The sequence below is a fragment of the Salvelinus fontinalis genome, chromosome 18 (assembly GCF_029448725.1).
Source record: "Salvelinus fontinalis isolate EN_2023a chromosome 18, ASM2944872v1, whole genome shotgun sequence".
Classification (NCBI taxonomy): Eukaryota; Metazoa; Chordata; class Actinopteri; order Salmoniformes; family Salmonidae; genus Salvelinus; species Salvelinus fontinalis.
The window spans coordinates 16,719,786-16,741,912 of record NC_074682.1 but is presented as its reverse complement, the minus strand read 5'-3'; the positions used below and the strand labels follow the sequence as shown (position 1 = coordinate 16,741,912).

The following is a 22,127-nucleotide window of genomic DNA, read 5'->3' as shown; positions in this document are numbered from 1 at the left end:
GGCTAGTCTGGGAGATGAGGCAATAGGTAGATAACAGGAAATCTGATAGGCTAAAGTACAGGTAGGGAATAGGCAAAAGGCGTCATTAGTGAGACACGTAAAATCACGGGAAACTCAGAGCTCCAAAAGACATGTGTCACAAATCAAACAATACCTCACAGTGATGGGGTGCAAAGCACTGAACTAAATAGTGTGTGATAATGACATACAGTAAAAATACTTTCGCACAACATTTTCACACATACTGTAACATCTGCTTCCAACTCACACCCTCAAACACGTAGATCCCCTGAACGCAGCTCACCTTCCAGCCCACTTTCCAGCTCACACTCTCAAACACCTATGTCCCCCGAACGCAGCTCACTCTCCAGATCCCAATCACCTGACTTCTAATCACCTGTTCACACATCCAGTGTTTGTTCAAGTGGCTCCCCTGTGAATCTAGACATTTTGGCAGGCAAAGTCATTTATGAACCCTGCTACTGGGCTTGCTTGTAAACTAGATGTGCACTGTTCACAGGTCATCCTACCTCCAGGACCTGTTAGACTTAATACCTCTGCTTTAAAAAAAAAGGTATTCTTTTTCACCCAAAACATCAATGCAAATGTGCATATACAAAACAAACTCATTGAATGTGAGACAGCTTGACATGCTAGTTTAATTGTTCACCACTCATACATTACCTTAGGCAAATTATATCTGAAAAATGTATGCATAAGAAGGAATGCCGTTCAACTTCTTTCACCACTCTATTGAACTGACATGAGCACACATCCATCCCCAAACACATTAATCCTGGATGAAAACCTATTATCTCCAAAACATAAACTTTTCAAGAAATAAAAAAAATCCCATATTTTCCCATTAACAAACAAATATAATTATGAAACTTCAGACAATATTCTTGGTCCATGAGTCATGAAATGTTCAGAGTATATTGAGTGGAGTTCAATTAATGCTTTCAATAAATGCAGACATATACACTACCGTACAACAGTTTGGGGCCACTAGATGTCCTAACCTGACTTGCCAAAACTATAGTTTGTTAACAAGAAATTTGTGGAGTGGTTGATAAATGAGTTTTAATGACTCCAACCTAAGTGTATGTAAACTTCTGACTTCAACTGTAAATAAACACAACATTTAAAAGTGTTGCTTTCATGAGCTGAAATAAAATATCTCAGAAATGTTTCATACACAAAAATCTTATTTCTCTCAAATGCTGTGCAGACATGTGTTTACATTTACATTTAATGAGCATTTATCCTTTGCCAAGATAATCCATCCACCTGACAGGTGTGGCATATCAAGAAGCTGATTAAACAGCATGAACAGTACACAGCTGCACCTTGTGCTGGGGAAAATGAAATTCCGCTCTAAAATGTGCAGTTTTGTCACACAAATGCCACAGATGCCAAAGTTTTTGAGGGAGCATGCAATTGGCATGCTGATTGCAGGAATGTCCACCAGAGCATTGAAAGTTTATTTCTTTACCATAAGCCGTCTCCAACGTCATTTTAGAGAATTTTGCAGGACGTCCATCCGGCCTCACAACCGCAGACCACATGTATGGCATTGTGTGGGTATGCGGTTTGCTGATGTCAACGTTTTGAACAGAGTGCCCCATGCTGATGGTGGGTTTATGGTATAGGCAGGCATAAGCTACGGGCAACAAACATCATTGCATTTTATCGATGGCAATTTGAATGCACAGAGATACCTTGACGAGATCCTGAGGCCCATTGACATGCTATTCATCCGCCACCATCACTTCATGTTTCAGCATGATAATGCACGGCCCCATGTCTCAAGGATCTGTACACAATTCCTGGACGCTGAAAATGTCCCAGTTCTTCCATTACCTGCATACTCACCAGACATGTCACCCATTGAACATGTTTGGGATACTCTGGATTGACGTGTATGACAGTGAGTCCCGCCAATATCCAGCAACTTCACACAGCCATTGAAGAGGAGTGGGACAACATTCCACTGACTACAATCAACAGCCTGATCAACTCCATATGAAGGACGTGTCGCACTGCACCAGGCAAATGGTTGTCACACCAGATACTGACTGGTTTTCTGATCCATGCCCCTACCTTTGTTTAAAGATTATATGTGACCAACATATGGTATCTGTATTCCCAGTCATGTGAAATCCATAGATTAGGGCATAATGGACACATTTCAATTGACTGATTTCCTTATATGAACTCTCAGTAAAATCTTTGAAATTGTTGCATGTTGTGTTTATATTTTTGTTCAGTATAGTAAAGGAGAGAACAGCCTCAGGGCTTTGGATTGTTGACACCACCGGAGGTGAGTCACACAGCATGGTAGTGTCAAGCGATGCTGAGTCAGGAGACGGACCAAAGCCCACTTCTAAGAAATGCATTCAAGTAGAAGATGCCAACAACCCACCAGTGTTTCTGGACTCTTTCCAAGATGTCATGATGGAAGAGAAAACAGAGATTGGACACCCTGTAGAGATACTTACTGCCATTGACCATGATGCTAGGCATAAGGAATTTCCATATTTTTTTTGTAAGAATAGTTTGACCTATCCATTGACATGTTATACTTTTATGGTGCTGACAACTATCAGTCATTAATCAGTCACTGATTTTGCTTGACATATGCTTCCACACTTCTGCCTTCAGGTATGTGAAGGGTGATGATCGGATGACTGGATGACAGTGGAACCTCATACAGGTCTTGTCACTTCAGCCAAGAGACTGGAGTCACCTTCCATGATCAACTATGTATACACAGTCATACCCTATGCAGTTGACAATGGTAAAAACATGAATACAATCATTGGTAATCAGAAAGAGTTGTTTTATATACGAGTTTGATTCTGTGCCAAAATGCAAGACATATCATTTCCCCTGCTATGATATTTGCACATTAACTTCACTTCGTAATGGACAGGTGAGCCACTGATGACAGGCTAAGGGACCCTGGGGATCCACGTAAAGGACCAGAATGATAACGTCCCACATCTGAGAGCAGACTGGACATGTGTCTGATGGGCCAACATTGCAGCCTCTGACCTGGAACAAGAGCCATATAGAGGACCCTCACAATTTGAGCTGCTTGGAAAATGGGTAATGGACCCTTAATATGGTAAATTCTTCCATTTAATATGCCCCTTAAGTTTGTGAAAACTAAATCCTTGGCAAAAAACACCCCTAATCTGACAAAAGTTCAACTCAATGGCATCTGTGAAGTGTCCCTCAATGTGTTGAGCAACAGGTCTGTCTTACATAAGGTTTCACTGTGAACCTGTGTATGCAAGCCAATACATTCTCCTTGTACAACCCCTCACTGTTCTTTTCTGCCCACCAGAGAAGGGACAAGCAACTTTCACCCAATGGGACCATATGTCATAATCGCCTCCATGTGTGGTACTGCTTTTATTTATTGGAAAAGACTTCAATTAACATTTGTATCGGACTCCTCATCCTGCTGGGGTTTAGTCTCTTGAGAGATGCAGTCAACATGGCTGGTGGACAACTCTGGAGATGTCCTGCTTCACTCAAACATTGAGAACAGGAACTGAGGTTGTAATACTTAAACTGAAGTCCTATGAATGTACAAGCATTAATATTTTGTATGGCTTGACAATTTAGTAAGGCACAACTATAGTTAACTATTTGTTGACAATGTAATTTAATGCCAAGGTACACAATATGCTACCAGTACTGTCTAAAGAAAATGAGAAAACATCACTTAGTCAGTATCACATTGGAGGAATGCAACAAATCCAATGGATAGATTGAGGCTACAGTTATGATTGGGCAATAAGAAACTGTTATTCCTCACCAATTGTACAGGTTTTAGGCCAATGATTCATAAGATCTAAGTTGTGATGAAGGGGAACAGTATTTGCCATCTCAATATAGACAGTAATTACATGTCATTTAAAATGATCCACTTCACAATTATATAGAGTACACAGGCCTCATTTTAGCTTGGTCTTTATTTCATACCTATATGCTACGTTTCCCACTATGAACCTTAGAGGACAAGTACACAATTACAAACAGCTGCCATCACCAGGTACAAGATCCTTGACCTGAGAGAGTTGGACAACCTGGGCCCCAGATTCAACAAACTGGCTTATATGCACACCAACCTATGCTAAGGGTTAATCCTACACAGTAGTTGGAACAGCATATCAAAATATGTAAATTAAAGATTTCAATGTTGATTTTACCGTTTGCAGGTTACGCTAAATCAGGCCACAAGCAATTTCTCATGTAGTTTATTACTGGATTAGTAACTGTACAAGTTTCCCACAGTTGCAATTACATTTTCAGTACAGAGAAAAAAAAAAGTTTTGCTTTTGTACAACTATTAGCAATTTCCATAAATGTAACATGTGGGAAAAATCACCCTTTAAGAGCCATGTGTACATATTTGGCCAGTCAATAGACATGCCAACTAGTTTATTTACAAGAAATAATAGAAAAGAAATAATTGAAGTACATCGCTTTGGTCCAATCCAAATAAACGTTTCCTAAAGAATTATGCCTGCAGATTTTTTTAAACAAGGCAAAATCAAGAATGATGTTCTAATATTTACAGAAATTGCACTACCATGAATGCAAATGGATTCATAACACACTATGTACACAATTGCAATTCCTGCGCAAATAGTGAAGTTCCGTACACAAATTTGACAAGGCACAAATGAAAAATGAAAAGAAACTGCAACTTAAAATCTTAACCGTCATTTGGATTGAAGGGCTCCAGGGCCAAGAACAAGTCTTTCAAGAGGAAGGGAAGGAATCATAGGACACTTCAGTATCAACTCTTACATAAATACCAGTAAAAGATAAAACAAAAATAGACTGATGCCAAGTGATGTAGTAGGAAAGCATCTAGGGAACTAAAACGCAAATAAAAGCTAACATTATTACAGTAAGTGGTAAGTAACTGCACACCTGTTCACACCCTTGCACTGTCTACTTTGGGCACGGGGCGCTGGTTGGCCCTCCCAGCTCGTCTCCCACGATTGTCCCCTCGGAATCCTCTGCCCCTCAGGAATCGGCCCGGAACGCCAAACGTCTCCACATTCAGCTTCCTCTCCTCTGCCCAGGTGGTCCTACTGAGAGACACAGGGCGGGACAGAATCAGACAACCTGTTAATTCACTACTATTTACAATTTTAATAAGGTACATATTTACTACCTAGACTTCATCTCAGATGAGACATTGTCAAAGAAGCACTTTGTTTTGTCGTAGTAGAACTTCTCCCCAGGAGGATCCTCCACTGTGCCCTCAGTGTTCTGGCCCTCACTAACCCCAGACTCCACCTTCTCCTCTGGGTCTGAATGAGAACAACGTAGGGTCATATTCTTATACAGGGATTAAAAGAGAAAGGCTACCAACTTCAAATCATTTTAGGTGTGGTTAAATTTACATTATATTTCTCTCTGCAGTTAAGCAACTTAGTGTTTAGATTACTGCATGTATACCATTGGTTGTCATTTCACTGAGCATCAGTTGGGTTTCAAATTTGGAATACTTGAGAATTCACTTTGTATGCAGGTACCTTTAATGGTCAACTTTTCCTGAAGCTCCTTCTCAAGTTCATCTTTGTGGAACTGAGCATTGGCAGTTTCAAAATCAAAGTCAGACTCAAATTGTAAGGTTCTGGCTTTTGAGTTTCCTACAAGAAGCTGACCTCTCCCACGGTTCCTTGCCCTACGATTGCCTGTGAGCATATTGATACATTTAGACATTAACAAATATAAAAGCAAATCTCTACAATAGACAATGACATTGCTAATTACCTTGTCTTCGTCTCTGTGGTCTGCGGTTCTCATCATTACCTTGCCTTTGTTCCTGGGCTGTGCCATGCAGTGTTTGACCTAAAAATGGACAAGGGATGAGGGGGGCACCACAACGTCTGTTTTAAGATCACGACAGCATTGCCAACTATAGTGTCATGTGGTCGCATTACTCATAACATAAGTGCAAGTTAAAGTTCTCTTGCGCCCGCAATTGATGAGAATGCATAGAGCAGGAGTAAAAACACTTCAGAACATGGGTGTAAGCATTAGTTGAATACTGTCGCAAAACATTTAGCAACAGAAAACATTTACTCAATATTTTGCAACGAAACCTGTTTCTTTGACAAATTCAGGTAGGTCCCGCTGGTTGTTTTCAATTTGCTTCATATAGTAAAGTTTCCGTTGCAAAACATTCTGCAAGAGATTAATGTTTCGCAACGGAATCCAACTAATGAATACAAAGGTGTTCCTGTTGAGTACTCCAACTATGTCCCACACTGTGCAAGAAGCCCTGATCCCAGTTGTCTGAGCTTACCACTGGAAGCAGTCCTCTGAGACAGAGGGCCATCTCTGCCAGAGTGCTGGGAAAGCCAACTAGACTCTCTGCCCTGCTGCTGGGAGGCTAACTGGACCCTTTTTTCAGCAGCATTCTCAGCTGGTACAGTCTGGACAGCCTGCTCTACCATCGGTCCTCGTCTTGCTGGAAGGCTGTGAAGTCCTGCTCCTAAGGAAGGCCACGGAAAACATGGAGAAAGAGTTAAGACATTGATGCTTCCCAGAATGTTTCCCAGAATTCTTGAGATAAGACACTACATGAAAACAAAGTTCAAGAAAATGTGCTAAATAGCAGTTAAGCATTAGGGCCTCAGCAGTTTAGGGGCTATTAAGACAATCTTGAAATACAGTACATCATGAAGGTGGCTGTGTGTTTACAAGGGTCTCCAAGACCATTTCACTCACCCAGACCCAGGGAAGCAGCATACTGCTGGTTGAGTAGAGAGCTGGCAGCCAGTTGGTTATAGGAAGGCACCATACTCCGGTAGGGACTGTATGAGGCCTGGGATGGGTATGTGGACAAGGACCTCCCAATGGACGACTACAAAGCAAACAAATGCAAAAGTCTTATGACGGCTGTGTGCTTCATCATATGCATGGAAGCCAATTCTGTGATGTTTTTTCTTAACAAAGTTAATGTACTAGCCCTTGTCTCCTACCTGTACAATGGCAGGGTCCTGAGGTAAACCATGGTGTGGTTTAAGCGGCTCACACACCGTTATGTCCTTGATGTCACTCCCTCTGAAAATGATGTATTCATAAATGTCATCTTTGGGTGGCACTGGTCTGTCTGTAGGCCGTCCTTCTGTCCCGAATGATTTAACTGAAAAAGAAATGACAAGATTGTACCTTTGGAAGTAGGATTATTACCCAAGGCATGTAGGCCTGTAGGTCCAAACACAGCGTGCCAGAGTAGTTCATTCCAAACGTGGAGCATCAAAATTCGGGGCTAAACCTAATGCTGAAACTCCTCAATTGAGGGAAAGCTCACCCTTTGCCAAAGCCACCGTGGCGTTATCCGTGTCGATTGTATACAAAATGCCCTCATAACGAATCCCGGCCTTGGAGATTAGACTTATTTTACTTCCAATATAAGGTGTTCCGGTGCTCATTGTTGCTGTTACAGTAGTATTTTATTTCGAATTCTCAAAACAAGTCATCGTTGTTTCCGCATTCCCCGAAGGCTGACACCAAATTCGAATTTATAATGTATCTGCAGGTGCACAATTTGTGAAAACAGGTGCGTTATATTACAAAACCAATTGGCGATAAGCCTCCATTAGCCAAGCCTGCTGCTTGAGTGAAATGAAAGTATTATCGTGTCACTGCAACGAGTCCCTTTAATAGAGCAATGTTTTAGTTGAATTTAAGGAATAGCCGAAACGTTTTCTGACAACTCGAAACTGATTTCTCGATTGACCTACAAATTTAGGCTATCCATATTGCATTGTCCTATCATTGATGGGACGTCATGCGTCAAGTGTCCGATGCACTATGTAATGTCAGATTTTTTTCAGTCGTTCATGCAAAAACCAACCCAATCTGTTACATTTATTTTGGGTGCATTTTCCAAAAAAATTCTGAATAGTCTATTTGTGGGCAAAAATATAAATAAAATATTAACTAAAAATCTTCTTATTTGTATGGGAAACTGTCCCTATTATCATAGTATTTGTGCTTTTATTTGTTTCAATTGTTGTATTAATATATTTTTGATTTGAGGCATACTTTAGCACATTTTTCTCCATTGTCTGTAAGCGGGTTTTTTTCGGCAGTAGGCGAATCCGAAAAAAAAGGATAGGCTACAAACTTATGCCATCAAAAACAAAACATTCTCTAAATAGTTTATCATTTATCAATTCCATACATTTATTTCACACCGAAAACAACTTTTCCTATATGTTGACAGTCCCCATGTGGTTTTGACAGCATTCTAAAATGTTATTGGCAGAGAAGGTTTGGCCGCGCCGCCCTCAAATGCATTTCTAATGTGTCGCTCCAAACTTCCTGAACAAAAACAGCGGAAGCTGTTGAAGCTCGAGACCCAGATGCGCAACAACGTGGAATTTGCATAAATGTATAGTCCGAATTCTGTCGCTAACCATAATTTCATAATCGAATATACACATTAGCATAGAGCAAATGTAGAATATGAATGGAAATACGCTAAATACAATTTGTACTACCCAGTTCATTCCACCATTTCCCCAACTCTCTTTATTCCCTATAGCTCCACCCAGTACATCCTTGTCATGATAGTCGGAGCCATTTATTCCGCCCTTTATTATCAGGAAACACCAATCGCTGCATGCATTCCGGAATCCCTGTGGGGTAAAGTTCCAACCCAGTCTCTCATTCATTTTGGACAGTCTATGTAATTTGCGCATGAGCACGTCACTTTCGAAGTTCCAGAGCTCACCGTAATGTGAACAAAGCGGCAGGCTCGGAGGTTTTCTTTAACACTAAGGTGGACGAGAAAGTCGTTTGTGATCTTGTGGGGTCTCTTGAGTCCGAGCTCAGGTCACGGGAACCCAGACAGTTGCTAAACACAGTTCCGGGACAGGGGGCAGCTAATGCTAATGTCCAGCAGAACAAACGGGGGGATCGGGTATTGCGTTGAATGGGAGCACTAATACGGGATTGACTTTGGCTGTCAATGTTGCGGGTTAAGCTTTCACAATTGCGCCCGGCATAGGCAAACAAACTACGCTATTGAACAATGGGACGTGAGGGATTCAAGCCATCACGCCACAGGTGTTGGCCCCTCGGCTCCCCCAACCATTCCTGAATCAGCCCAACTTTCAGAACATCCAGCTTCCCCAGGGGTACGTTAAATTGTTTGTCTTTGATCTTAAATCGTTAACAAAAACATAATATTGTTCAAATAAACTCAGCAAAAAAAGAATCGTTTTTTTTCCTGGACCCTGTCTTTATTAAAAGATAATCTGTAAAAATCCAAATAACTTCACAGATCTTCATTGTAAAGGGTTTAAACACTGTTTCCCATGCTTGTTCAATGAACCATAGATGATTAACGACGTTCCACAGGTGTATGTTCATTAAGACACTAACAGCTTACAAACAGTAGGCAATTAAGGTCACAGTTATGAAAACTTAGGACACTAAAGAGGCTTTTCTACTGTCTCTGAAAAACACCAAAAGGAAGATGCCCAGGGTCCCTGCTCATCTGCATGAACTTGCCTTAGGCATGCTGCAAGGAGGCATGAGGACTGCAGATGTCGCCAAGGCAATAAATTGCAATGTTCGTATTGTGAGACACCTAAGACCGCACTAAAGGGAGACAGGACGGACAGCTGATCGTCCTTGCAGTGGCAGACCACCTGTAACAACAATTGCACCGGATCGGTACATCCGAACATCACACCTGCGGGACAGGTACAGCATGGAAACAACTGCCCGAGTTACACCAGGAACGCACAATCCCTCCATCAGTGCTCAGACTGTCCGCAATAGGCTAAGAGAGGCTGCACTGAGGGCTTGTAGGCCAGTTGTAAGGCAGGTCCTCACCAGACATCACCGACAACAACGTCGCCTATGGGCACAAATCCACCGTTGCTGGACCAGACAGGACTGGCAAAAAGTGCTCTTCACTGAGAGTTGTGGTTTTGTCTCACCAGGGGTGATGGTCGGATTTGTGTTTATCGTCGAAGGAATGAGCGTTACACTTAGGCCTGTACTCTGGAGCGGGATCGATTTGGAGGTGTAGGGTCCGTCATGGTCTGGGGCGGTGTGTCACAGTATCATCGGACTGCCTGCAATGACAACAAGCTCAATCTCAACGCTGTGCGTTACAAGGAAGATATCCTCCCTCATGTGGTACCCTTCCTGCAGGCTCATCCTGACACGACACACCAGCATGACAATGCAACCAGCCATACTGCTCGTTCTGTGCGTGATTTCCTGCAAGACAGGAATGTCAGTGTTCTGCCATGGCCAGCGAAGAGCCCAGATCTCAATCCCATTGAGCACGTCAGGGACCTGTTGGATCGGAAGGTGAGGGCTAGGGCCGTTCCCCCCTAGAAATGTCCGGGAACTTGCCGGTGCCTTGGTGGAAGAGTGGGGCAACATCTCACAGCAAGAACTGGCAAATCTGGTGCAGTCCATGAGGAAGAGATGCACTGCAATACTTAATGCAGCTGGTGGCCACACAACAGATACTGACTGTTACTTTTGATTTTGACCCCCCCCCCCCCCCCTTTGTTCAGGGAACTTGTTCAGTTTATGTGGAACTTGTTCAGTTTATGTCTCAGTTGTTGAGTCTTGTAATATTCATACAAATATTTTTTACTTTATTTTACCAGGTAAGTTGACTGAGAACACGTTCTCATTTACAGCAATGCCCTGGGGAATAGTTACAGGGGAGAGGGGGATCTTCTGTGATCTTCTGTACTTCTCTACTTCTGTATACCACCCTACCTTGTCACAACACAACTGATTGGCTCAAACGCATTTACACATGTTAAGTTTGCTGAAAATAAATAAACACATTTGACAGTGAGAGGACGTTTTATTTTCTTTGCTGAGTTTATATACACTACTAGTCAAACGTTTTAGAACACTTACTCATTCATGGGTTTTCTTTATTTTTACTATTTTCTACATTGTATTATAATAGTGAAGACATCATAACTATGAAATAACACATTGAATCATGTAGTAACCAAAGAAGTGTTAAAAACCTCTTTGGGCTAGGGGGCAGTATTTTGACGTCCGGATGAAAAGCATGCCCAAAGTAAACTGCCTGTTATTTAGGCCCAGAAGCTAGGATGTGCATATAATTGATAGATTTGGATAGAAAACACTCTAAAGTTTCTACAACTGTTAAAATAATGTCTGTGAGTATAACAGAACTGATCAGTTCAGCCTACCACTGTTTCCAATGGCTGTCATGTTAATTATGAGGCGAAAGCCTCCCAGATTACAGTTTCTAGGGCTTCCACTAGATGTCAACAGTCTTTAGAAATGTTTTTGGAAAAATTAGCTAGAATTTGTAGTTTTTGTAAGTGGCTCCCATTTTGGCTGTAGTGTTTTCATGCGCGTGGATGAGAGCGCGTTCTTTGTTTATCTCCGGTAAAGACAATAACGATTCTCTGTCTTAAGTTTTATCATTTATTTACGTATTAGGGTACCTGAGGTTTGATTATAAACGTTGTTTGAATTGTTTGGAGAAGTTTATTGGTAACGTTTGGGATTCATTTTGTATGCATTTGGAAGGAGGGAAACCGGTGGGTAATTGAATGAAGTGCGCCAGTTAACTGAGTTTTTGGGGATATAAAGAAGGACATTATCGAACAAAAGGACCATTTGTGATGTAGCTGGGACCTTTTGGCGTGCCAACAGTAGAAGATCTTCAAAGGTAGGGCATTTATTTTATCGCTATTTCTGACTTTCGCTGTCCTCAGATAATCGCATGGTGGGCTTTCGCCGTAAAGCCTTTTTGAAATCTGACACAGCGGCTGGATTAACAAGAAGTTAAGCTTTATTTTGAATAATGACACTAGTATTTTCATGAAAGTTAAATATTACTATTTCTGTCATTTGAATTTTGCGCTCTGCAATTTCACCAGATGTTGTCAAATCTATCCTGTTAACGGGATTTGATTCATAGGAGGTATTAAACAAATCAAAATATATTTGAGATGATTCAAATAGCCACCCTTTGCCTTGATGACAGCTTTGCACACTTGGCATTCTCTCAAACAGGTCACCTGGAATGCTTTTCCAACAGTCTTGAAGGAGTTCCCACATATGCTGAGCACTTGTTGGCTGCTTTTCCTTCACCCTGAGGTCCGACTCATCCCAACCATCTCAATTTGGTTGAAGTCGGGGGATTGTGGAGGCCAGGTCATCTGATGCAGCACTCCATCACTCTCCTTGGTAAAATAGCCCTTACACAGGCTGGAGGGGTGTTGGGTCATTGTCCTGTTGAAAAACAAATGATAGTCCCACTAAGCCCAAACCAGATGGGATGGTGTATCGCTGCAGAATGCTGTAGTGTGCCTTGAATTCTAAATAAATCAGTGCCACCAGCAAAGCACCATAACACCTCCTCCTCCATGCTTTACGGTGGGAATTACACATATGTAGATAATCCATTCACCCACACCGTGTCTCACAAAGACACAGCGGTCGTAACAAAAAATCTCAAATTTTGGCTCCAGACTAAAGGACAAATGACCATTGCTCGTGTTTCTTGGCCCAAGCAAGTCTCTTCTTATTATTGGTGTCCTTTTAGTAGTGGTTTCTTTGCAGCAATTTGACAATGAAGTCTCCTCTGAACAGTTGAAGTTGATATGTCGGTTACTTGAACTCTGTAGCATTTATTTGGGCTGCAATTTCTCTAATGAACTTATCCTCTGCAGCAGAGGTAACTCTGGGTCTTCCATTCCTGTGGCGGTCCTCATGAGGGCCAGTTTCATCATAGTGTTTTATGGTTTTAGCGACTGCACTTGAAGAAAGTTTCAACGTTCATGAAATTTTGTATCGACTGACCATGTCTTAAAGTAATGATGGGCTGTCGTTTCTCTTTGCTTATTTGAGCTGTTCTTGCCATAATATGGACTTGATCTTTTACCAAATAGGGCTATCTTGTGTATACCAACCCTACCTTGTCACAACACAACTGATTGGCTCAGACGCATTAAGAAGGAAAGAAATTCCACAAATTAACTTTTAACAAGGCACACTGTCACGTTCCTGACCTATTTCTGTTAGTTTGTTATGTGTTAGTTGGTCAGGACGTGAATTTGGGTGGGCATTCTATGTTTTCTGTTTCTGTGTTGGTTTATTGGGTTGCCTGGTATGGCTCTTAATTAGAGGCAGGTGTTTGGCGTTCCTCTAATTAAGAGTCATATTTAGGTAGGCGTTTTCACAGTGTTCGTTGTGGGTGATTGTCTCCTGTGTTTGTGTATATGTTTGCACCATACGGGACTGTTTGCGGTTTGTTCGTTTTATGTAGTCTGTTCCTGTTCATTGCGTTCTTCACGTTATATGTAAGTTCATCGTTCAGGTCTGTCTGCATCGTTCATTTGTTTTTTGTTTGTTTATGCAAGTTTAGTTTGTTTTTTCCGTCGTGTTCAATAAATCATGTCATTTCACTACGCTGCGCCTTGGTTCGATCACTACTCCTCCTCTTCTGATGAAGAGGAGGAGGACTGCCGTTACAGAATCACCCACCAATCCAGAACCAAGCAGCGTAATGTCGAGCAACGGGAGAGTATACAGGACTTGTGGAGTTGGGAGCAGGTATTTAACGGAGAAGGACCATGGGCTAAAGTGAATCACCGTCCATGGGAACAGCTGGAGGCAGTTCGGAGAGCGGAGGAGAAGAGAGAGAGGAACCGGCGTTATGAGGGGACGGGTCTTGCACGGAAGCCCAAAAAGCCCGTGAGTAACACCCAAAACTTTCTTGGGGGGGGGGCTAAGAGGTAGTGGGCCAAGGGCAGGTAGGAGACCTGCGCCCACTTCTCAGGCTAACCGTGGAGAGCGGGAGTACGGGCAGACACCATGTTACGCAGTAGAGCGCAGGGTGTCTCCTGTACGTGTGCATAGCCCGGTGCGGGTTAGTCCACCTCCCCGCACTGGTAGGGCTAGATTGGGCATTGAGCCAGGTGTCATGAGGCCGGCTCAACGAGTCTGGTCTCCAGTGCGTCTCCTCGGGCCGGCATACATGGCACCTGCCTTACGCATGGTTTCCCCGGTTCGCCTACATAGCCCGGTGCGGGTTATTCCACCTCCCCGCACTGGTTGGGCGACTGGGAGCATTCAACCAGGTAAGGTTGGGCAGGCTCAATGCTCAAGAGAGCCAGTACGCCTGCACGGTCCGGTATTTCCGGCGCCACCTCCCCGCCCCAGCCTAGTACCTACAGTGCCTACACTACGCACTAGGCTACCAGTGCGTGTCCAGAGCCCTGTTCCTCCTCCACGCACTCTCCCTGTAGTGCGTGTATCCAGTTCGGTGCCTCCAGTTCCGGCACCACGCACTAAGCCACCTGTGCGTCTCCAGAGCCCTGTACACACTGTTTCTTCTCCCCGTACTAATCCTGATGTGCTTGCCCTCAGCCCGGTGCCACCAGTGCCGGTACCACGCACCAGGTGTAGAGTACGCTTTGAGAGTCCAGTGTGCCCCGTCCCTGCTCCCCGCACTAGCATGAAGGTGCGTGTCCTTAGCCCGGTGCCTCCAGTTCCGGCACCACGCACCAGGTCTACAGTGCGCCTTATCCGGCCAGAGCCATCCGTCTCCCCAGCGCCATCTGAGCCATCCGTCTCCCCAGCGCCATCTGAGCCATCCGTCTCCCCAGCGCCATCTGAGCCATCCGTCTCCCCAGCGCCGTCTGAGCCATCCGTCTCCCCAGCGCCATCTGAGCCATCCGTCTCCCCAGCGCCGTCTGAGCCATCCGTCTGCAATGAGCCTGCAAAGCCGCCCGTCTGCCATGAGCCTGCAAAGCCGCCCGTCTGCCATGAGCCGCTAGAGCCGCCCGCCAGACAGGAGCCGCTAGAGCCGCCCGCCAGACAGGAGCCGCTAGAGCCGCCCGCCAGACAGGAGCCGCTAGAGCCGCCCGCCAGACAGGAGCCGCTAGAGCCGCCCGCCAGACAGGAGCCGCTAGAGCCGCCCGCCAGACAGGAGCCGCCCGCCAGACAGGAGCCGCCCGCCAGACAGGAGCCGCTAGAGCCGCCCGCCAGACAGGAGCCGCTAGAGCCGCCCGCCAGACAGGAGCCGCTAGAGCCGCCCGCCAGACAGGAGCCGCTAGAGCCGCCCGCCAGACAGGAGCCGCTAGAGCCGCCCGCCAGACAGGAGCCGCTAGAGCCGCCCGCCAGACAGGAGCCGCTAGAGCCGCCCGCCAGACAGGAGCCGCTAGAGCCGCCCGCCAGACAGGAGCCGCTAGAGCCGCCCGCCAGACAGGAGCCGCTAGAGCCGCCCGCCAGACAGGAGCCGCCAGAGCCGCCCGCCAGACAGGATCCGCCAGAGCCGCCCGCCAGACAGGATCCGCCAGAGCCGCCAACCAGACAGGATCCGCCAGAGCCGCCAACCAGACAGGATCCGCCAGAGCCGCCAGCCAGACAGGAGCCGCCAGCCAGACAGGATCCGCCAGAGCCGCCAGCCAGACAGGATCCGCCAGAGCCGTCAGCGAGCCATGAGCGGCCAGAGCCGTCAGCGAGCCATGAGCGGCCAGAGCCGTCAGAGAGCCATGAGCGTCCAGAGCCGTCAGCCTGCCATGAGCGTCCAGAGCCGTCAGCCTGCCATGAGCTGCCCCTCAGCCAGAAGCGGCTAGTAATCCAGAACTGCCCCTCAGTCCAGAGCTGTCTCTCTGTCCGGAGCTGCCCTTCAGTCCGGAGTTGCCCCTCTATCCTAAGCTACCTCTTTATCCTAAGCTACCTCTTTATCCAGAGCTGTCTCTCTGTCCGGAGCTGCCCTTCAGTCCGGAGTTGCCCCTCTATCCTAAGCTACCTCTTTATCCTGAGCTACCTTGTCCCGGAGCTGGACTTTATCTTGGTGTTGCCCCTTAAATTAGGTGGGGGAAATAAGAGGGTGGTCATGATAAGGGGTAAACGTAAGCTGGGATTGACTATGGTGGGGTGGGGACCTCGTCCAGAGCCTGAGCCACCACCGTGGTCAGATGCCCACCCAGACCCTCCCCTAGACTTTGTGCTGGTGCGCCCAGAGTTCGCACCTTATGGGGGGGGTTATGTCACGTTCCTGACCTATTTCTGTTAGTTTGTTATGTGTTAGTTGGTCAGGACGTGAGTTTGGGTGGGCATTCTATGTTTTCTGTTTCTGTGTTGGTTTATTGGGTTGCCTGGTATGGCTCTTAATTAGAGGCAGGTGTTTGGCGTTCCTCTAATTAAGAGTCATATTTAGGTAGGCGTTTTCACAGTGTTCGTTGTGGGTGATTGTCTCCTGTGTTTGTGTATATGTTTGCACCATACGGGACTGTTTGCGGTTTGTTCGTTTTATGTAGTCTGTTCCTGTTCATTGCGTTCTTCACGTTATATGTAAGTTCGTTGTTCAGGTCTGTCTGCATCGTTCATTTGTTTTTTGTTTGTTTATGCAAGTTTAGTTTGTTTTTTCCGTCGTGTTCAATAAATCATGTCATTTCACTACGCTGCGCCTTGGTTCGATCACTACTCCTCCTCTTCTGATGAAGAGGAGGAGGACTGCCGTTACACACACCTGTTAATTGAAATGCATTCCAGGTTACTACCTCATGAAGCTGGTTGAGAGAATACCAAGAGTGTGCAAAGCTGCCATCAAGGCAAAGGGTGGCTGCTTAAACAAATCTGAAATTTAAAATATATATTTTAATTTGTTTAACACTTTTGGTTACTACATGATTCCATATGTTATTTCATAGTTTTTATGTCTATTATTCTACAATGTAGAAAATAGTAAAAATAAAGAAAAACCCTTGAATGAGTAGGTGTGTCCAAACTTTTGACTGATAATGTATATTTGGCTATTTCTTAGGAACTCTGATGGGGTTTATCTTTTTCCAACAGGAGGGGGAAATTGAAGCCGAGGACTTCACCAGCAGGTTATACAGAGAGCAAAACTTCTCACCTCAGCCTTACCTTGTACCTTGTGCCTTTCCTCAAGGTTAGGAATCCTCCTGCGCACCAATCAATAAACAAAACCAAGTCATGACCCAGTCTTCAGCACCACCACCAGTTTGCTCTCACCAAACTCCAACCATTCTGACCAATTACCATATTACTGCACTGTTTCTAATGTCTGCCTTTCAGTCTGTGTCTTTCTGTACTCCAGAGGAGCCTCCCTGCTTTGTGGCAGCTCACCCCAGACTCTGCAGCCTTCATCCAGGAGAGTGGTCTCCAATAACAGGCCTCTGCCCCCACCCCCAAGCTCATCACGGTGGTACTGGGTAGCCCAATCGCGCACCCTGAAGCCCCAGCCATTAGACCAAACCTCCAGTCTGTCATCAGCAAATAGGGCCAGCCTGCCCTAATTGGACTCTACCAATATATATACACCCCTCCATACAGTGCTGGACAAATATATGAGCAGCCTGTCACTTTTCTTATATAATTCCATACATTTCTTCTAAAGTTTGCATTTCAAAAAAACATTGTCACCACACCTTATTGGATATTCAACATTGCAGAAACAATTTTGTTTTTGTAAAATTAATTTCACAATTTTAATTTAGAAAATAATGACATGGCATGGACAAAATTATTGGCACCCTGGAGCTAGTACTTGGTTGCAAGATGACTGCAGACAAAAGCTTCTTGTAGCCATCAATGAGCTTGCTGCACCTTTCTACTTGAAGTTTTGCCCAATTTTCAGCAGCAAACTGCTCTAATTATTCAATGTTTGAGTAACAATGTTTGACTAACTGCTGTTTTCAGCTCTTGCCATAGGTTTTGGATGGGATTCAGGTCTGGACTCTTCGCTGGTCACACCAGAACAGTCCAGCATCTCTTCTTGAACTATTTATGGGTGCTTTTTGATGTGTGTTTGGAGTTGTTGTTCTTCTGTAAGACCCACAACCTTCAATGGAGACTCAGTTTTTGGATACTGAGTTGAACATTGGACTCAAAACACCTGATAATCTGCTGATTTCATGTCTTGCGCACGTTCAAGTACCAGAAGCATCAAAGTAACCCTGCAGCATTATCAAACCTCTGCATCTTTGATTGTAGGGAGGGTGTTATTTTCAATTAATTATTAATTTGGTCGAAAGTAAACGCAGCACTGATCTGTATTGCCAAAGATAGGCATTTTGTTTCATTGGTCCACAGAACATTTCCCCCATGATTTAGGCTTGTTTATGTGGGTTTAAGTTAAATCAGTCTCTTGTGTCTCCTTCAGCAGTGGGGTCTTTCTATGTTTACCAATGACCAAATGAAGCATTCAAAGAAAATAACACCCTCCCTACAGTCTAACATGGGAGAGGTTCAATAATGTTGTGTGGTTGCTTTGCTGCCTCTGGTACTGGGGGGACTTGAATGTGTGCCAGACATCATGCAATCAGCAGATTATCAAGGTATTTTGGAATGCAATGTTCAACCCAGTGTCCAAAAACTGTGTCTCTGTTGAAGGTTATGGATCTTCCAGCAGGACAACCCCAAATATACATCAAAAGCAACCTGGAATGATTTAAGAAGAAACGCCAGCGACGAGTCCAGATCTCAATCACATCCATAACCTATGGCTAGAGCTGAAAACAGCAGTTGATGGAGGGTATGGCACCTGCCGCCATACCCCGTTTAAAGGCACTTAAATCTCTGAATGGCACACATACACAATCCATGTCTCAGTTGTCCCAAGGCTTAAATATCCTTCTTTAACCTGTCTTCTCCACTTATTTGAAGTGGATTTAACAAGTGACATCAATAAAGGATCATAGCCATATAAAATATCTAGTTTGTAAAATAGTTGCTATTGAGCTCAAAATTGAGAGCTGAGAAATAAAAAGTATATCTACAGAAAACTGAGAATCTCCTTTCTCCAACTGTGACAATGGGATAGTAGTGGTCTCCCTGCAATTGGATTTTAAAATGTTATACAATCGGAACACCTTTTTCAGACACCAATAATAAGAGAGGTAGGTAATAAATTCCTTTCGTTTTTTACGAAAGACCTGCCTAATTCTCAATTTGAACAAAGTTTTTTGGTTTAATAGGCAAAATTACACATTCTGTTACCATATGACCCCAAAGTGATCCTGTTTTTGCATGGACATTGCCATTGAGGGCTTCCACCATTTTAAAGTAATCATAATCATTTATTCAACTTTTTATAGTGCTATTCATTACATAAAGAATCTAAAAGCACTTTAGCAACAGAAAAAGACAAGCATTTTAGAAATCAAAAACATCATGAGATGGAAGGTCATAAGAAGGTTGGAATGTTCATGGCTTGAGTGATCATTGGAGGGAGGTGGTCAAAGGGGGAAAGCAAGCAAATACGGTCTCTGGAGCAAGTCTGGAGGCAGGCAGGCAGGTAGCACGGTGTCATCAAGGACCAAGGTGGCTCGCTGTCTGTGTGGCTTCTCCATACTGTAGTAGGACTTGGATGAAGTTTGAACTCATGCACCACAGTTCGTGGACTCCACAGTAGGTAAAGCTAGCTAGTCCTTCACTACTACCAAAATGAAGCACCCACTTGGGTGAAGCTACGGCAGTCACATTTCAATAATAATTCAAGAGTAGCCTTGTAACCCAGACCTCCCTACAATCCTCATCACTGCACACCTCAGCTGTATTTATTTTGGGCTTCTCTCCATCCTCAACCTCTGGACACATGCCTGGCATTTGAATCAAAACAATTGCCAGCTGACATTAGCTAGCTAGCCAAACGAACACATTACTTGCCAGCTTTAGTCTTTAAACTCCATAGTGCATTCTGATGACATTAACTGTTCATCCTTAAAACAAAAATGCCATAACATTTATTAATTATATAAATATTTACAAAATGTGCAGGAGCTCCCTGCCTATGTACATATAATACCTATATACCATGCATTTGGAAAGTATTCAGACCCATTCCCTTTTTACACATTTTGTTACGTTAAAGCCTTATTCTAAAATGTATTAAATAAAAACATTTCCTCATCAATCTACACCCAATACCCCATAATGACAAAGCAAAGACAGGATTTTTTTTTAAATAAAAAAATGGAAATGCCTTATTTGCATAAGTATTCAGACCCTTTGCTATGAGACTCGAAATTGAGCTCAGGTGCATCCTGTTTCCATTGATCATCCTTGAGATGTTTCTACAACTTGATTGGAGTCCACCTGTGGTAAATTCAATTGATTGCACATGATTTGGAAAGGCACACGCCTCTGTATATAAGGTCCCGCAGTTGAGTAGGATTGTTGTCAGAGCAGGATTGTGTCGAGGCACAGATCTAGGGAAGGGTACCAAAAAATGTCTGCAGAATTGAAGGTCCCCAAGAACACAGTGGCTTCATTCATTCTTAAATGGAAGAAGTTTGGAACCACCACAAGACACTTGCTAGAGCTGGCCGCCTGGCCAAACTGAGCAATCGGGGGAGAAGGGCCATGGTCAGGGAGGTGACCAAGAACCCCATTGTCACTCTGACAGAGCTCCAGAGTTCCTCTGGAAATGGGAGAACCTTCCCGAAGGACAACCATCTCTGAAGTACTCCACCAATCAGGCCTTTATGGTAGAGTGGCCAGACGGAAGCCACTCCTCAGTAAAAAGCACATGACAGGCCACTTGGAGTTTGCCAAAAGGCAACTAAAGGACTCACACCATGAGGAACAAGATTATCTGGTCTGATAAAACCAAGATTGAACTCTTTGGCCTGAATGCCAAGTGTCACATCTGGAGGAAACCTGGCACCATCCCTACGGTGAAGCATGGTAGTGGCAGCATCATGCTGTGGGGATGTTTTTCAGCGTCAGCGACTGGGAGACTAGTCAGGATCCAGAGAAAGATTAACGGAGCACAGAGAGATCCTTGATACAGAGAGATCTAGTGAGATCCTTGATGAACAGAGAGATCCTTGATGAAAACCTGCTCTAGAGCGCTCAGGACCTCAGACTGGGGCAGAAGTCTTCCTTCCAACAGGACAACAACCCTAAGCACACAGCCAAGACAACACAGGAGTGGCTTTGGGACAATTCTCTGAATGTCCTTGAGTGGCCCAGCCAGAGCCCAGACTTGAACCCGATCGAAAGTCTCTGGAGAGACCTGAAAATAGATGTGCAGCAATGCTCCCCACACAATCTGACAGAGCTTGAGAGGATCTGCAGAGAAGAATGAGGGAACCTCCTCAATTACAGGTGTGCCAAGCTTGTAGCTTCATACCCAAGAAGACTCAAAGATGTAATCGCTGCCAAAGGTGCTACAACAAAGTACTGATTAAAGGGTCTGAATACTTATGTAAATGTTGCATTTCATTTATTTATTTTTTATGCAAAGATATCTATAATCCCATTTTTGCTTTGTTGTTATGGGGTATTGTGTGTAGATTGAATAAGGGGGAAAAAACTATTTAATCCATTTTAGAATAAGGGCGTAACGTAACAGAATGTGGAAAAAATCAAAGAGTCTGAATACTTCTGAATGTACTGTATGTACATGCAAGACTTATATAGTGCCTATATAAGACACTGAATGGAGCCAGGAGTTATGATGCTGAATGGCATTGTATGAAATGACTGACAACCGTAGTAGATCTACTGGTCTGGAACATAAATATTGAACTGGTTGGGGATACCTATGAGTTGGGAGAAAATGGACTACTTTAAAATGTAGACACTATAATGGCATATGATGGCACAGATACAAAGATGAGTCCTCTATATAGCTCTATGGCCTTTTCGTATCTGTATCTGCCCCTCATTGGCTAGAATGGTCCCACCTGATATCGCCTCCACCTGCCTGCCTGCCTTCCATCTTTGACCACACGTATTTCCATTGTTAGAGCGGTCGCTTGACTATCTTATCAATATAATAGACAATCTTTGGGCAAATGGTGCTTGTTTAAAGCTGTAATATTCAGAAATCGCTCTGTCATTTCTTGCTTTCTAAAATTCGAATAGTTTGCATTATTTCAGTTTGTGTGACAAAACAAGCATAGTGAATAGAATCATTGTATGATCTAAACCACCGTGAAATGTATTTTCAATAACCAAAAATATTTTGTCAGCTTTTTGAAGCTGGTCTACAAAACCTAAACTTAAGAACAGGAAGCATAGAAATAACACACATAGAACAGATCTACCGCTTCTTTGACTTGCTTTCAATGCGA

General features: G+C 44.0%; 1 protein-coding gene and 1 long non-coding RNA gene across 3 annotated transcripts; one reads left to right on the top strand and one right to left on the bottom strand.

Annotated features, from left to right (window-relative positions):
• Positions 1 to 4,254: 4,254 nt before the first annotated feature.
• Positions 4,255 to 7,817, bottom strand: lsm14b (LSM family member 14B). Of its 2 annotated transcripts, none has more exons than XM_055868400.1 (8): positions 7,352 to 7,817; positions 7,020 to 7,183; positions 6,766 to 6,901; positions 6,341 to 6,529; positions 5,806 to 5,883; positions 5,565 to 5,726; positions 5,240 to 5,339; positions 4,255 to 5,117 (listed from the first exon to the last, which is right to left on the bottom strand). In XM_055868400.1, exons 1-8 carry the CDS (start codon positions 7,470 to 7,472, stop codon positions 4,958 to 4,960), a joined length of 1,110 nt encoding a protein of 369 aa, XP_055724375.1. In that variant the 5' UTR covers positions 7,473 to 7,817; the 3' UTR covers positions 4,255 to 4,957. The 2 variants fall into 2 exon arrangements, with proteins under 2 accessions (XP_055724375.1, XP_055724374.1); XM_055868399.1 differs by having other exon boundaries at positions 5,201 to 5,339; positions 7,352 to 7,815.
• An 844-nt stretch (positions 7,818 to 8,661) lies between these two features.
• Positions 8,662 to 18,830, top strand: LOC129815068 (uncharacterized). The gene is made up of 2 exons (XR_008753387.1): positions 8,662 to 9,185; positions 16,879 to 18,830. It is a non-coding gene; the product is annotated as an uncharacterized LOC129815068 (long non-coding RNA).
• The last annotated feature ends 3,297 nt before the right edge of the window (positions 18,831 to 22,127 follow it).

Bases quoted from the DNA above. Each gene is read 5' to 3' on its own strand.
- lsm14b (XM_055868399.1), bottom strand. From the start codon at position 7,472: ATGAGCACCGGAACACCTTATATTGGAAGTAAAATAAGTCTAATCTCC. The intron at 7,184-7,351 runs GTGAGCTTTCCC...TTTCTTTTTCAG, and splicing joins CACGGTGGCTTTGGCAAAGG to TTAAATCATTCGGGACAGAA. The intron at 6,902-7,019 runs GTAGGAGACAAG...TTTGCTTTGTAG, and splicing joins AGGACCCTGCCATTGTACAG to TCGTCCATTGGGAGGTCCTT.